This window comes from Fringilla coelebs (assembly GCF_963513975.1).
Source record: "Fringilla coelebs genome assembly, chromosome: 2".
Lineage (NCBI taxonomy): Eukaryota > Metazoa > Chordata > Aves > Passeriformes > Fringillidae > Fringilla > Fringilla coelebs.
This window is the reverse complement of record NC_140029.1, coordinates 93,900,497-93,917,665: the sequence shown is the minus strand read 5'-3', so window position 1 is coordinate 93,917,665 and position 17,169 is coordinate 93,900,497. Positions and strand designations below refer to the sequence as shown.

The following is a 17,169-nucleotide window of genomic DNA, read 5'->3' as shown; positions in this document are numbered from 1 at the left end:
CAGAGCCTGGTGTCAGCTCCGGAGATGCAAAGGGCTTCAGCTGCCCAGAGGTGCTGAGCAACACCCTCTGCCTGAGGGCAGCGAGCAGAGGAGAGGGAGGATGAGCAGCCCTGCTTCTAAACAGGTTACTTTTGGCTCCTTATGCAATCTGCACTCCTACAGAAGCAAATCAACCCCCGAGGGGAGCAGAGGGAATCTTTAGTGCTGGAAAAGCATATTACTTTCTTGCAGGAAAGTTTTCTTGCTCTTAGCACCCCTTTCTGGTGTTGTGGTACTGGCAGTACCCCCAGCAAAGTTCTCCTTAACTGGGGCTCCCCACACCAGCTCTGTCCTGGCACCCCTATACCCCTTATCCTGCTCCAGACCTATTTCTTCCCTCAACACATCAGATTTATGCATCTTAAGTGCTCACTTCTGCAGCTACTCCTTTTTCAGTCCCAAATCTCTTCTGAACAGAAACTGCCATTCACATAAAAATGATGAGGACAGGCAGAAAAAATCAGATTGTGAGGAAAAATTCAGCAAACTTGTTCCATTTTCTGCCTGGATCAAGCCCTGAACCCACAGGAGGCCTCCAGAGGTACTCTCTGCTGCAAACGTTCTGTGACATTTAAGAGACCTCCCAATGAGTCCTGGGAGCAGAGCGATGGACTTCTAGGGGAAAGTTCTGTCTTTGCCACGCAAGGGACTGATGCTATTTATAACAATTCCTGCTGTCCCCAACTGGGCATGAAGACAATCAGCATCTGTCCACACCCTGGGGGAAACTGCAGAACCAGAGATGTGGTTTATGTATCTGTGCAGCGCCTGCTGCTCCAGCATGAAAACGGCAGGGTGGGCAGAGAGGAGCTGTGAAGGGCTCAGCCAGGGCTGGGGAGATGAGGGGCTGGGGGAAGGGGATGGTACCAAAGGGGTGGGTTTTGCATGCGAGCGTCTGTTACTTGAGATCATACAGATGGTTTCTCTTTAGCTGTGGTTTTGAAAAACCCCCTGCCTACTCTGTTGGAGTCCCTTTCCTGCCAAAGCCAAACCTGGAGCTGCCAGACATAGGAGGAGAGTTCAAAGGGCTCTGAAAACAGAGAGTGTATTATGCTGGGGAGCTTAGGACTGGAACTCTATACAGGTAGCCTTGCATGCTTTGTCTGCTTGTTCTGACAGGACAAAGCCCAGGAGCAGCACTCTGACCTGGTCCTCCTGCCTGGCAATTGGTTTTCCCACAGCCTGCCTCCAGCACGCCCCCCATCTGCCAACAGCCCCCCTTCCTCCCAGCCTGTCCCGCACAGCAATCTGCTGACTGTAATTACACGGGCTTGAAGAGGGGCTCTTCCTTTTTCCCCCCATTCCTGCTGCTCAGACAGAAGCTTCTTCTCCCTTACCTTCCTCTCTGACACATCCAGATTCCCTGCAAGGAAGAACCCCCATGTTGCAAGGCCTTTCTGGGGCATGGGTGTCCTGTTCCTCTCCCCTCACCAGCAGCAGCACACACATTTGTTTCCTTGCTCCATTAAGCCAGTAAATGAGGCTGGCTTAGCCCAGCACCGTGAGCTGGTGCTCTGAGCCCAGGATATGTCTCAGCACAAGAAATAACACTGATGAGCACAAAGGAGGGATTTGTGAGTTTGGCACCACGCTGTTCTACCCCCTGACACTGAGGAGAGCAGCTTCTGGAGACCAAATCAAGCAAGCTAATGTAGCCTGCAAATGTTTTGGGGGTTGGCCAGGTGGCCATCTTTTTTCTTTGAGACCATCCACCCTGCTCCAGGAGAAGATAAATCAATGCAAGGCAACATCTGCCAAGATATTGACTTTGGCTCTGCTCACGGAACTGCCTGCACTTCAGAGATGGGTAATATTCAGCTTGATTATCTCTCACCACCAAGAGGAAGTTTCTCTCTATGCTTAAAATCACTGGGATGAGCCAAGGAGGAATCGATCTGTGGGAGAGAAATGCTGACAAGAAAACACCAGTCAGAGACAGGATGAGAGTGGATGGTGGGTGAGCAATGGAGACAGCCTCTGGCAGCTTGCCCGGCCAGGTTAGCAACAACCTGGGTCACTACAGCTAGAGAAAGATTAACACGGAGCACATTACTCCAAACTTTACAGCAGGCCCCTTTATGCTCTTCCCCTCCTTCCCTGAATAGCTTTTCCTCTCTTAAATTGCTCCTCAACCTCTTAAGACATCCTTTCTCTACTCACCCCTACATCCTGACTGCACTGGAGTTTTCCCATCACTTCTCGTGCACCCAGTTCACTGCTAAAGGCATGACGCTCGGGAGTTGCAAGGCTTGCCACCTGCTCCACTTTGGGCCAGATGTCACATGCCACCTCCCTAGTGGGGAAAAGCCCCAGGAGTACTCATAAATTGCACCACATCCACCCCTCATCAGGTAGACTCAAATCCTCATGGGCTCATATACCAATGCACAAAGTGATTTCATACCGATAAAAGGTGACATTTCATTAACAGAACATGCTGACAAAGCCTCATGAAGTGAGCATTCAGCAACATCATCAAACTTTCCCAGGATAAAGCACTGAGCCTTCGACTTGTTTTTCCCTACCACGCTTACGGTAAAATATCCTGTAGGTCCTGTGGCCCTCCAAGGGCAGCAGATCAGGAAAAAAATCTGAGTCCCTGCAGAAGAAAATCAGTTTTAGGGATAGTTTTGACACTGATTCTAACTTCTTTTTTCCAGATAGGTTAAGAGTCACATGCTTGGACTGTAGTGGCACTGATGACAGTCTCCTTGGAGCACATCATGTCCCTGAGATGGAAGGGAGAAGGTCAGCCACAGCTAAAGAAATGGGTAAGCACTGCCCGGCCAGGCTCACTCAGCATCACTGAGGCACTTCCCTGAACCTTTCAGCTGCCTTTCTGCCTATGCTCCTGCTGTTCTCTGAGCCTGAAGGCAGAACAGAATCAAGCAGCAGAGGTAGAAGAGACCCAAAGGAACTATCTAGTCTGTTCTACTCTGTGAGAGACGGATCAGTTCTACTTCGTCATTTGTGGCATCTGTCACTCCTCATACATGTCTAGTCGGTCCTTAAAGCCCTCCAGTGATAGAGTTACACAGCCTCCCAAGGAAATTTGACTCAATGTTTTGCTATCTTTACTGTTGCAGAGCTTACCGACATCAAACCTGTCTCTCTTGCTACTATCTTAAACTCCTCCCCATCTTCTTCTGCAGAAGATGTAATTCCTTTCTTTTGTGTCCTATGTACCTGCATGCTGTTATGCACATCTCACATTTAGTCCTCTCTTCTGTAGTCCTAGCAGCCCCATTTCCATCCATTTCTCCTCATAAGTTTGCTGTCTAGACTTACGATCATTCCCACTTCCCTCTTCTGGAGTCCATCCAAGTGGACCACATCTCCTTAAAGCCCTCCCAAGAGACACAGGACCCTGCTGCAGTGATCAGCAAGCAGCCAGCACCTCCACTGAAGCAGGGACACAGCTACAGTACAACACAAGGATGCTGTAAAATCTAATGCGTGCCCTTCCTTCTCTCTGCTCTGGGGGCTGGATGCTGCTCTCACTTTGAGCTTCCTGTGGGGGAAAAAAAAAAAGGCATTTGAAAGGATAACTGGTCAGACCATGTCCAAAGTCCTTGACCTACCTGGCCTGCATTTAAGTGCTCCTTCCCGAGTCAGGGAAGAACAAAGCTGCACGTGTTCCTCCTCCTTGGGACACACTTTTCAAATTGATAGACCTGCATGCCTCTGACTCATTGCCAGTACTGGAGACCAGCCAGGAGAATAGGAAGGAAAGAAATGCCACTCTAAAGGCCAATGAATACGCATGAAGCATGTTACGCAAGAACCCCCGTGGACCCCCTTACCCAGGTAAAAGTCCTACAGATGGCCCATCCTTAACCACAGTGTATGCAGTGGGGAGGATGTGTGGGTGGACAGATAATTTGATATTTAACTGAAAAAACTAAAATGGGTTTAATGCAGTGCAAGGAAGACAGATTGCCTGCAGCACCTTCTGCTCCTGATTATGGATGCCAATCTCAGGTTTCTCTTAAGTGCTAAAGCAGCCAAGATGTGTGGGTTTTCACCAGAGCTTCAGAGACACAGTCCTACGAAAAGTGCCACAGCAGGTTAATAAAGAGTGACCAGCACCAAGGAACATCCCTGTTACAGCACCAGCAGCTGGCTATAGTTTTCTGTAGCATCTTATGGTTTCATGACAAACGGGGGGCCAAACGTGGGCTGTCTCCAAAATTTTTACAGCTTCTGCAATGGACAAATATGGCTGAAATTTTCATGACTCACCGGCTAAAGTCCTGATGCTTCAAGGTTAGAGAGGTCTGGCAATTTGAACACTGAGAATTTTCCCTGACATTGTACCACCATTGTCTTTTCAATGCATCTGCCTTCTTTGCCACTTGCAGAAGAAAATCTCAGATCTGCATCCCAGTGCTGATGTGTCACCCCACGTGAGTGTCAAGCAAGAGTGTCAAGCTTCCCACCCAAGAAAGAGCTACAACAGAGGGAGAAAAAGCCCCCAGTTGCCTCCTTCCAAGTTCCAGGAGTAGAATCACAGCACACCAAGCACGCACTGCAGTGTGTTCCTCTGCTGACAGCAGCAAGGTGGCTTTAACACCAGCCTGCAGCCTAAGCTCTTGCCTGTCAATCACCTCATAAATGAATGGGATCTCCTACCACTCCATTTCCAACTTGGATCACAACTGAAAGCAGGAGAAACACATCACTGGGAGGCAAAAGGCATCCAACTGTATTGCTGTGAGGAAGAGCTTTACTGGTGACACAGCCCCACTTCTTACTAGCCCTCCTACACACACCCTTTCTATGAGCTCGCAGAACATATATGCACCAGGCATTCTGTGCAGAAAGAGAAAATAAATACACTGTAGGGCCAGTCTGAGCTGGAGAAAGGCGACAGAACCCGCCTGAGAAATGTCAGGGGGTTGAGGAAGGACCACCCCTATTCAACCAGCATGGCAAAGGCTAAGGGGGGAAGCAATTGTGAAAAACGGGGAGGGAGGGCAGGCTGCAGCAGCCCCACTCCACCTTCTTCCACCAGCTTAAAACTTCTCCTGTCCCTTGACTCAAGAGGACTGCTAATAAACGTGCCTGCACTGAAGGGACAAGCATGGCCCACTGAATCCCAGCCCACACATGTCTCTGCTCATAGGAGGAGGGAGGCTCCACTGCCCCTTCCCCTGTGAAGCCCCAGTAAACAACTGCCTCAGCTGGTGCAGGCTCCCTGCTCTATTGCTGCAGGGATGGAGACTATGGATCATGTTACATCATATTTGGCAGAGAGGGGACAATCATTTTTCAAGGAGTAATCACTCCTGGAATCCCACTTTTCTCCAAGCTCAGAGGACATCATGGAACAAATGGGGGGTTCCTAGCATACCTGTGCTACCTGCAGCATTCAAAAATTGCACCTTGAAGTGTAATATTTTCCTCCCCTCTCGAGCATTTTCCAATTGCAACATGCTTATTTTGCCTGGTCCTCTCTATGACATGCTTTCCTTTCTATTCTCTGACCACATAAGCACTGGGCCTGACCATGAACAAATTTGTGCTGACTCCAGTTGGGAATCAGGGCTGGAGGTGGGAATGAAACTCAAGACAAAGGAGCTGATGTGAAGGAGTCAGCTAGGCTTTGTCACTGTGGTTCCTCTCCTCCAAAGGAAAAGGAAGAGATAATGATGTTGGAACATTTTAACCTTTCTTTTTCTGAGCTTGATAGGCTTGGCCTGAGGCATCTTTTTGAGCAAAAAACAGGCTGCTGCAAGATTGATTGGTTGGGTGCAGAGTTTAAAGGTAATTTTCTCTTGTCACGTGCACATAAATTATTGTGGCTCAAGCTGTGATCAGCTCTACATCTCACTTGTTTGACTGCTTTTATGCCTAGGCTCTTACGAGGGGTTGCAAGAACCATGTCCAGTGCTCCCCAAGCAGCATCCAACATAAATATATATCAAGAGCACCACAGGCATACACACAGAATTAGTGTCTGGGTTTAAGGTGAGAAAGGGGCACATGCCTGCAGATCTGTACAGACAGGGCTTCCAGCTGCAGAAGTTGCTGCTAAAGCCTTGTTTTGCTCATCTATGGACCTTTTAAAAACATTCTGTCCGTGAACGCCAGGGCAAGGAAAACTCATCCACTCAGATTATTCACAAGGGGGAGAGAAAAGAAGATGCACATGCACACACACAAAGGAAGCACAGCTGCAGCCAAAGTGAATTCATTTTTAACATTCATGAAAATATTCACAGAACACTTCAGTGCTATTTGCCTAAATTTTGCTGTTTGGAGTAAACACTTGAGCCAGCGCAGGCTGTATGTTCTGTGAGCAGTACCGCATTGGGGATTAGAGGTGGCTCCTGGATCCAAGTCACAAATTCACACCACGTCCCAAGTACCTGTGACTCCCTCACTTTAAGGCACAGACTCACACTCTGCCAACACATATTTCCTGACTTTTGATCCTTGCAAAAGGACTTTGCCAGTACCCACAGCCGCCGCATTCCCCATCCATTGCAACCTTATGCAACAAAGGCATGTGTGCTCTGCCAAATTTAAACACAAAAGCAGTACCAAACAGTGACAGCTCTGGCGTGCCCCTGGTCTGGGGGAGCAAACCTCTTTCCCCACCTCTACTCCCCAACCCCTCTTCTCAACCAAACCCCTTCACTGGTTTCTTTTTCCGTGTACTCTAAGCAGCTCAGACAAGGGGAAATGCTACAGCACACAAGGGAGACTCAGCTGAAGCCCTGAAGACAAGAGCTGTGTGCGTTGTCTCTTCCTCCTTCATAAATACAGCTGAGATGACGACTGGATAATTGGCTAAGTGCCTGTCAGCTTAATAACAGAGAGAGAGAGAGACAGAGAGGCAAAAGGAGAGATTTGTATTTACTATTCAAAGTCATGGATGCTGCCTGCCAGTGGATTTCAACATGGGTTTTGTTTGCAGAGGAAGGCATGAAAGGTGATTGGATGTACAGCTCTGAATCATAGCCTCATGTGAGGGTGGACAACCAGCTTGGGATGCAGAGAGGAAGTGGACTGCTGAGGTAGCTGCCATATAAGGCACTATTTGTTCCTGGTTAAAGTATCTGTGATTTCCTACACCAGAAAAGCATCAACACCGCCACCCCTGGCATGGCACTGCTCTCACTGATACACTAAGTCACACCGTGTTAGGGACAGAGACAGTGGTGCATCTCCAACGAGGTCATCCTGCTGATCCTGAGAGGAGAAGATGCAGTGGCACCATGAGTGGCACCTGCACAGTGGTGGGACCACTCCCCTTTTGTTTTGCAAGTGCACAACACAGAGGTTGGCACAGGTTGGGGGGTGAGCTGGAACCTCTTGGCCTTTCCCTTTCCCTCATAAATTTGGTGCACTTCTAGGAATACATCTAAGGAGAGCACCTGTGATGAGAAACTATTCAGACATGTCTGGGTTCTCACAGGACAGCAGGAGGCTGTGTGCAAGAGAGAAGTGTCTTCCTTCTTTCGAAGTTTTCGCTACTTCCCTCTGCTACTGAAATGCAAATTGGTGGGAGTGGTTCAGGTTGCCCCTGGAAAGGGTCTGTATTAGCCAGATCTACAGTAGCGTTAATCACTGAGCCTCAGAAGAGGAAGATGCTATATTCAGTTGCTATATACTTGCTGCTTTTTCTCTTTGACAGCTGTAGCAACTGAAACACACTGAAACAAAAGGACACTTCCAGCATTAGTGAGGATTACTGAGGTCTAGGAGTTGGAAAAAGCCACAGGGACCTCAAAGTAAGGAGACCCTTATCCGGGCCATCTGGCAGTGCTGCCTCTCAGTTGCAAGTGTGGCAACTTTACAAAGGGCATGAACATTTGTCCAACTGCACACAAGAAAACACTTTCCACTTTTAAATGGGAGCAAACATAGGGAAACACACCCGTGCACACAGCAAACACAAGCACACACCTCCCAGCTTTCATACAGATGTGCTATTGCAAAGTATCTGCTGAATGCCAGCCCAGTGTGAGTGGGCTCATTTCCATCAAGTTATTTGGGACTGAGGAAGCCCAGCCTCAGTGAAATCAATAGAGCTGCAGCACTGCTATTTCTCCTCTCTTGCACAGGGCTGAGCACAGCGGGGGAACTCTAGGACCACAGCCAGCCTCTCCCACACAACTAAGTTGCTCCTAATAAAAATCTGCAGAAATATATCAGCACAGAGGAGACTGGCGGTTCACATTATTTTGAAATAGCTGTTTTCTAGGCAGAGGTGAAACCCATCATTATTAGTTCCCATTACTTACCATAAAACCAGGCACATTAGATGTGCTCGAAGCCTGAAGCAAATGCTTTGGTGTCAGATTCAGCTGAAAATCGCATTCGTTTTTTCTTCAGCAAGAGAACAGTAAAAGAAAACTCAGTAAATTCCTGACTTCACCTTTGTGCCCTCCATTGCACTTACTCCAGCAGAGCACAAGTTCACACAAACCAGAGTGAATTTTGATGGACAACAAAACTAGGTAACTTCAATGAAAATGGCTATATTCAGCCTCTCAGTGAGCCTGTTGAAGCCCTGCCGCTGCATCAGCAGCAAGCTGTGGCCCCGCAGATCTGTCAGAATCAGATGCCTGTGGGTCTGGATATAAAGGGCAGGTACGTGTAACATATATTTTGAAACCTTATAGTTATGAGATGGCAAATTCCAGTAACTATGAGCTATTTTAAGAATAGGTCTTTCCTCATGACCTGCTGGGGAGGGGAGTGGAAGAGGTACTGACTCCAAGACACTTCAGGTAGCATGTAGTACTACATAAATTATAATGCCAACTAAGTAGGAAAACATATGCTACTTGGTTGCAAACTGAAGTGTGTGTGCAGACTCAGGGGACGAGGTCAAAGCCATACAGTTCAATGCTGTCTCTCAATCTTTCTGAATGCAAAATATATGTACAGTGTTATTAAACATGCATTATTTCACCAAAGAAAGACTTTCCTTTTTTTAATTTCCACTCCACTTTTCTTTGTGATAGGTTAGTCCCACCCTGCAGAAAGGACATTCTCACAAAGGGCCCCCTTACCTCTGGGCACACCATATAAAAATAATGTGTGTGTATAAGGAAAGATGGTGATTGCCAGCCTTTGACCATACACATATTGCAACTTCCTTTATCATATGTATACACACACACTCAAATATCTATGGATGCATGTGTGCCTTCATATAATGGCACCATCTGCTGCCAGAGTTGGAAGTTTTGCAATATCATCTGTTACTACATTTATACATTTTTATTTTTCATTTGAAGGAAAGAATCAGCAGAGTTTGCACAGACCCCGACTCACCCTGTCTCGACACATGGATCCTGGAATTGATAGTGAAGGCTTTGTACAGACCAGAGAGAGAGGAAGGCACTTGGAACTTTAAGTCAACACCAGTGTGGATGAGGATGTACTAGGCAGTCCTCATTTGTCACATTTGCTGGGTTGCTGTGTGGCTGACTCAAAAGGCAGCCCAAGCTAATGGATAGGTCACTGGGCTGGGTGTGCCTGAGCCCTGTGAGCAACCCTGGGTGAGTCCCCTCACCTCCTGCCCACCCCCAGCCTGGGTCCATCCCAGCTAATAGCCTGCCTGCCCTGCAGAGGAGGGGATCTCTCACTCTCTGCTCACGTGGCACTTAATACAAAGGGTGTCTCAACCTAGTGGTGGCCTCTAAGTGCCACAACAATACCACTAATAATCAAGGTTACAATTTTACTGCCAAGACTGTATTATTATGTGGCATTATACGTTTGAACATGCCTATTCTCATTTCTTGCAAAGGGCTCAGCTCAGTGCTCCCTGTTATAAATCATATGCTAATTGTAAGTGTAATCTGAACAGCTTTTGCTTTTCTTTTAAAATGATGGTATAGGGCATAAACTTTGTTGTGATGTGTTGCTATTTTGCCTGAGGTGCTTTTGTCCTCTAGCACAGCTCCACATGTAACATATCAGCAAAATACTGGGAGGCCAAGAACAGAGTTTGCATAAATTGCTTATATTGCAGGATTACACCAACAGCACTGTCATTACTGTTGGTAATTTGATTCTAGCCCATCCTTTGAAACATGCAACTTGAAGAAACTAAGTACCCCTTAGGATGGATGTTCCTAAATGTGCTATCAGCCTGAAACTTTACATTAAAATGTACTTTAAAATTTACTTTAAAATGTAAAGGTAAAAATGAAAAATGCACACTCAGTCAAATGTTGGTTTTCATCTGCACATCAGCATGAGATTATTTTAATTCTTGATGAAAAGTTGATGCTTGGAAAAACTCAAGAGCAATGAGCCAAATTCTGGCCTTGGCGAGGTCCCAGTTCTCCAAAGGCAGCGCTCAGAAGCTTATGCCCTGTATGAGTCACTTGTACCTCTTTATTTGCAGTCCCTGGGAATCTGCCCCAAAGACAAATGGAATATTTCTGGCTCTGCCCTTGGGCTTTAGTGGATTTGTACTGGTATAACAGAGCAGATTGGCATGGAGATGTGACCCATTTTGGTTCCAGCTGGTGATGAGCTCCATTTCAGGAGTTTTTAAAGGCTAAATCTGCATTTGTGCCAAAACTTCCAAAATTCCTGGGCAACCTGCAAGTCCTGCTGATGCACTGAGATGAGCTCTTTGAAGGCACTTTGAGGTGAGCTGCTGTGGTGGTTCTGAGGCAGCTGATCTTTCCCCAACATGCTGTACAGGTACCTGATCCCATAGCACGGATTCCCCACTGCCAGTTTGCTTTTAAACCATCCGGAGGGCCAAATACAACACAGAAACACAGTTCCCTTCCTTCCCAGTTTGCACCAGCTGCCCTTCATTACTGCACATGTCCCAGCTTAGCCAACATCCTCGTATTCCTCACTCCTCCCTAGGCTGAATATGTGTTACAGAGCACAGGGTGTACCCACCTTTGCTCACCCAAAATGTGCAGAGCAAATGAGGTGGGAAGGGATGCTGAAGGCAGGCAAACAGCAAGAATTTTTGGGGCTGAGGCCTGTTTTCCTTTTTCTGTTTAAATTAGTTGGGGGGATATGTTGTGCATTTCTTGTTTGGATATTATTTTCTTCTTTTCCTAACACTTAAATAGGAAAGTTGCATACAAAACCTGACAACCTCATGATTGTAATCTTGAAAGCAAGACATCGGCAGGAACTGTAGCCAAAGTTCCCTCTCAATACTCAAAATAAGATTCAGTGTCCTTCTTCACTTGCTAAAGACAGAGTTAAAAAAATGAAACCTTAGTAAGTCTGACAGGCTCACCAATATACAGTGTCATCTTTAAAACATCCTACTCTCTTTTCTTGGTTGCAGCTGGACAAACAGCAGCAACTCTGCTCAGCCCTTCTCACCTGTTGCAGCTCTCAGAGCCCTCCTCTCTTTTCTGCCTTGCTCTAAGGAGGAGACAATTACCCTTTTCCCTGCGGATAGCCTATAATGAGCTATTTTTATTCTCTCTGCAATTCCCTAACTTTCCCATGCCAAATACTCACTAAGAGTCATCAACCTTCAGCAAGGCCGACACATGAATCAAATCTGCTGCCAGGTCATTTAGGAGATGAGCCAGTTTAGAGTTAGGGACATTTTTTAATAGTCCCGGACTGAGGGAATACTTTAAATGCTACAGCTTTAAAAAGTCATCTCCAAACTTTTCAGAATAATTCTATTCTGAGTAACAAGCTGCAGATGAAGCTTCAGAAAACTGGCTTCCTTTAGGAACATTAGGGCTTATAATAAACTATTCTCCACTTCATAGATCAGCCCACCCACCCATTCCTCCACCTACAAGTGTAACCCTATATACAAATGTATAAGGCTCCAAGAGGAAGACTCATTTAGAATATCCTGTCCTTGGTGATTTGCTGAATGATTTGCATCACAATTTACAGGAACAAAATGTTTTTAGTTATCTTATCACTATGTATACTGCTTTTATTTCTCTCCAACAGCGTATCATTTTTTCTCCATCCTACATTTTCATTTCCCTTCAAGCTACAGGAGCTACTGGGCACTGGTAAACTGATGCTACACAATCCCTCTGAAGCAGATGTTTAGCAAAGATAGGTGATATGATCCATGCATAGAAAACTCTTACCTATCTCTCTGTGGACATAAAGTTCTGCTTTGAACACGGTTAGTATAGATCATCTAATGGAGTTTTTACTTTTTCCCACCTCTTTCCCTTCTGTTGTCATAGTGGCTCTATAGACAGGGAGAGTGAGGCACTGGGAGTTTTTCTAAACAAGACTGTCTTAAAGTGAGTTATGTTTTTGAGGGTTGACAAAACAGTGAGGGGGAAGCTAGCAAACAAATCTTTGCTTTTAAACTGAGGACATGAAATGTTATCCTGCAGGACCCAAAGTCCATAGAAACTAGGGAAATCTCACACCTTCCAGCTTCATGTGGCAGTCTGTCTCCCAGTACAACCTGGTTTCTGCTTCTTGGCTGAAGGAGGAACTGAAATATCCCAGAAACCTGTGTCTGGTCCCAGGGAAAGGAAAAGGAGACAGCTGCCCTTCTTAGGAAAGGTGAAAATCATATAGCTGGCCAGATCTGCTTAAAGAGCTTAGGAAGGCAGCTAAGGAAAAAGGTACAGCCTGTGCACTGGCCACAGTCACTTCTGACAGAAATGCAGCCTGCCAGGAACACAGTATTGCCCGGGGCGAGCATTTACATGGCCGGGTGGTGTGCTGCTCCTGCAGACGGTGTCACTTGGCACACATCTGGCTGACACAGCTGGATCACTTCACTCAGGTGTTTTATTTTAGTGCCTGACATAACACTGGCAAGCCACCCGCAATCACTGAAACCACTCTCCCATGCAGCCCCGTGGAGCTTGCTGATGAAGGAACGCTTTACACGTAGCACTTGCAGGCACCATCTCCACCATCCGCTTAGCCCTCTCGGCTGCAAATGCAGCTTTAGCACACAGCATCTAGATAAACTGAAAAGCTCCAAGGTTAAGTGGGAAATAGAAATCTAGTGACCCCTGTCTGGGCAAGCGAGCCTAATGACTTGTCTGCTGCTGCATGTACCAAACATGCTGGCAAACATCTGTCTGGGCAGCCCCTCCAAAATTAATGATTGATGGAAGCGATTTGCCTTTAAAAATGGGATAAGTCAGCTAGAAGTCCTGCTAGAAAAGGGTTAATGGGATATATGAATTGGTAGTGAGTGGAAGAGAGAGTAGAGAAGCTGGAGTCAGAGGCAACACCCCTTGTTAGGTGTTTACCATGTCGAATCTAAACCGCTTCCACTGCATATGCAAGGCAGATGAATTACTCTGTAAATCCTATTACTCTGTGTGGATAAATCTTACATTCAAGTTAACAAGTCTGGAGAGCTGGGGAATGGAAGCTGCTGAATGGATATTCCAGGATCAAAACAACCGAGGACATGGGAGGCAACCGAAGCGATATGCGTACACACACACACACACACACACACGTCCCTCTTCCAGCATCCTTCTTTCCTCTATCATTAAATGGGAGGGATGCAGGACACAGGGGATCGTGTAGCAGAATGTTTGGTGACATCCAGCAGGATTTATTTCACAGAAAGAGAAAGAAAACTTTGCTGCTGCTGTTAGCTTTACTAGGGGATTGCTCCCTTGATGCTTCAGGGTTTGTGCACTATCAGCTTCTCACACAGATCACAGACTTATTTTAAATTACACCCAGTAGTTTTACAGCCATAATACGCTCACACTCACACACACAGAATTTTCCTTCAGTAGGGGAGTTACAGAAGGTAAGTTGAGCAAGGCAGAATTTGGGGGAAAGAAAAAACTACAGGAAAAAACTACTGCAGTTCAGCTATTTGGGACGCTCCTAACTGAAAGCCCAAGTCGTGTCAGAAGTACCTTTGGAAAACCTGCACAATGAAACCAGAAATATAACACTCAATACTGCCAGTAAGCAAGGTTTCATGAGCAAAGACGTCCTCATAACAACCAGACACACAGGCACAGCATACACCCACTTATTTAGCCCTGCAAAAACCCCAACACACAAAGATACAATCTTTGCAAAAAACCCCTACACACAAAGATACAATCTTCGTAAATTGTGGCAATCAGAGCTGCTGCACCATTTTTTCACCAGCCTGTTCAACTACTGTATCCATCTTCCCTCACCACAGGGCAGAAAAATAAATAAATAAAATTAAAGGACAAGAGTTTCCCAAAAGAACTTGCCTGAGAGTTCTGGCAGCACCAGGGATAAAGTTTTTGCATATGTACAAAAAGAAGCATGGGAAGATCAATGGAACATCTGGCAAGCACAGCTGGATCCCTTTTCGATTCCTCTATTGATACTGCAGGGCTGGTGGAAAGTGTACACTCACAAGAGCTGGCTAACACAAGCAGATCTTTCCCCACCGAAATTCCTTCAATCCAGGACACTACACAGAGGATACTGTGGCAAGAAGTGTTCAAAAGCTTTGCAATTTTTTCATATTAAAGCACAAACACACACGCAAAGCCTGTTTGTAGCAGCTGCTGCTGCTGCAGTTTGAGAGGTAAAATAACACACAATCTCACAGAGACTTATACACACAAATCTGGATCACGTCACACGTACACGCTGCATACATGGCAATATAGATGCACACACAGAAGAGGAAAAGTTGGCAAAATGCCCTACCTGAGGATGGCTGTGTCCCCTTGCCTCACGGTGATGTTATCGGTACCTCGGGTAAAATCCACGCTGCGGACTGGCAGCCCTGTAGGGAGAAGGCAAAGCAATCTCAGTAGGACCAGCGGTAATTGTTTCCGATCAGGCTGAGCCCTTGCTACCATGGCTGGTCTCGTCGAGTTTCACTGTCAGTACTTGTCTCTTTCTCTGCCTGCGTGCGTGGACAGATAGACGCAGAAAGAAAAACAATAATAATAATGTACAACTCTCGCTATGATCGACAGTCCAAGAAAAGGGAGGTGATTTCACAGTCCTCCTCAGCTGCCACTTTCTCTTGCTCTTTTCAGTCTCCTGCTGGCTTCTTTCCCTTCCTTGCCTTTTTTTTAAGGGTTTCCAGAAAAAAAAAAAAAAGTCTTTGCAGATCCTTCAAATAAAAAAGGGGGGAAAAAAAGAAGCAAGACGAAAAAGTCAGGTAGCAAAATAACTACGGAATAATAACAATTAAATCGACCCGTTTAGAGTGATGAAGAGTGGTGGGGAAAAAAAAAAAAAAAAGGAAAAGGAACAAGAGGAATCCTGTGCCACCGGGATGCGGGAGGGGATAGTCCTGTGGCTGTGCAGCCTCCAGCCCCGCGCTCCCTCCTAACCCACTTTCCCAGGCGGAGCGAGGGAGGGAGGAGGAGGAGGAGGAGGAGAGAGGGAGAGAGGGAGGAGGGAGCCTTACTCGTGAGACGGCAGCTCGGCACCACAGCGGCGGCGGCGGGCGCGGAAGGAGCCGCGGGCCGCGCTCCCTATCCCTCTCCCGCGGGCGCAGCCGCCCGGGGGCCCGCGCCGGGGACCGGGGCTGCCCGGGGGGACACGGAACGGCGGCCGAGGCGGGGAGGGGGGCACTGCTACGGGGATAGGGGCTTGGAAAGGCATGAGGGCTGCAAGGCAGAGGGGGTGAGCCCTGAAGGAGAAGGGAGGAGGGAGAGGAAGAGAAGGAAGGTGATGGGAGAGGAAGGGGGGTCTGGAGAAAGGAGAAGGGGAGCGGGGAAGTGTAGCGGGGAGCAGAGAGAAGGCGGGAGCCGCCGGGAGCTGCTGAGCGGGAGGGAGGCACGGGGAGTAGGGCATAGAGGACGGCGGAAGGTACGGCCAATATTCTCAAGATGAAATAGTAAGGAAAGAGGGTCTGTGGCCAAAAGTGCAAACAACTTGGCTTAGCGGCCTGAAGCCACACGCTAGCTGATTTACAGAGCAGCATCCTTGGCAACTGCCTCTGCAGCCTCAGACCATGCTTCTTCCCCTCTCAGACTTTTCTCTCACCAGATAACCAGTTGTACATCCCTCCCTCCCACCTCTCTTCACTCAGCCCTTCCCGCCCCCCATCCCCGTTCCCAGCCTCGGAGCGACGGAGCGGAGACAATGCCGGCATTGAGCTGCCCGCGGTGTGAATGCTCGGCCTGTGCTGCCGGCTGCCAGAGCCCGCAGCTGAGCCCCGCCGGCAGCAGCGCTGCCCACCCGGGAACGCTCCCGCAGCCCGCAGCCCACAGCCCACCGCCACCGCAAAGAGAAGGGAGATTAAATTAATGGAAAGGAATAAGCCGAATGTTTTACTGCTGATGCCTGCCTGCCATTCCGCCAGCCCGATCTCTGCCTGCGGGAGGGATCAGAACTGCTCTTAGGGATGCTCCGCTAATGTAACCCTTCTGCGACCACAGCATGGTGGGGCTGGGACGGGGAGGCAAAGAGGGAAGGGGAAGTCTAAGGGGGGTCCAGAGAATCAGGTGCAAGAAAAGCCATGGGGTTACTCAGCTGAGAGTCGCTGTCTTGTGTGGTTGCAGCGCTGGTACACATGCAGGAAGGGAAAAAAACAGGTCTTGTATGTAACCTGCTTCACCTCTGCACCTGCAGCCTTGTGGGACACAGTGCGCTCAAACTGAAGAGACATAAGGAATGTCACAGAAATGGCCGTGTGGGACCAGATCAAAGGACCCTCTAACCCTTCCTCCTGTCTCTAAGCAGCCTAAAGCCAATGCCTGGTGAAGCTCTCAAGCACAAGGCAAGCATGCAGCGGTACTGCCCCAGGGCACTTATCTATTTCTAGTGATTTATGGCTAAGGCATGTCCCCAGCCAGTGGCACTGCCTTTGTAGTTAATGGTACTTGAATGATTTTCTTCTTCCAGAAACACATCCAGTTGCTTTCTGAACTCCTAGAAACTGGCCCCTGCAGCGTTGGTATGGAAAGGCCACACTGTCTGACTACTTAAACAATCCCTGCAAGTGTTAAAGGCCCACAAATTAGGGACTAAGGTCATGACACTGCTGCTCCAGTGCCACGAATGCAGCAGCACGAAGAGATGACTGCTTTGTATTCAAGCCAAAGATTGAGGCAAGTCAGACGTTTCCTCTGCACTAGACTTGGCATGGATACACCAGGGGGGAGAGGAATGAGGTGCTAAAGGGGTTAATACATACACTGGATGTACCCAAGCTATTGCAGAGAGAAATACCACCTCACAAGGATAATCCTCTGGAGA

General features: G+C 47.6%; 1 protein-coding gene across 3 annotated transcripts in view; it reads right to left on the bottom strand.

Annotated features, from left to right (window-relative positions):
* Nucleotides 1-14,813, bottom strand: part of LSAMP (limbic system associated membrane protein) — a gene marked incomplete at both ends in the record, with an annotated part of 304,157 nt that extends 289,344 nt beyond the window's left edge. For all 3 annotated transcript variants that reach the window (XM_084225531.1, XM_084225532.1, XM_084225530.1), the window contains one exon: nt 14,659-14,813. In XM_084225531.1, the coding sequence (XP_084081657.1) occupies nt 14,659-14,813 (155 nt within the window). The remainder of the gene's footprint in view (nt 1-14,658) is intronic.
* Nucleotides 14,814-17,169: the final 2,356 nt, after the last annotated feature.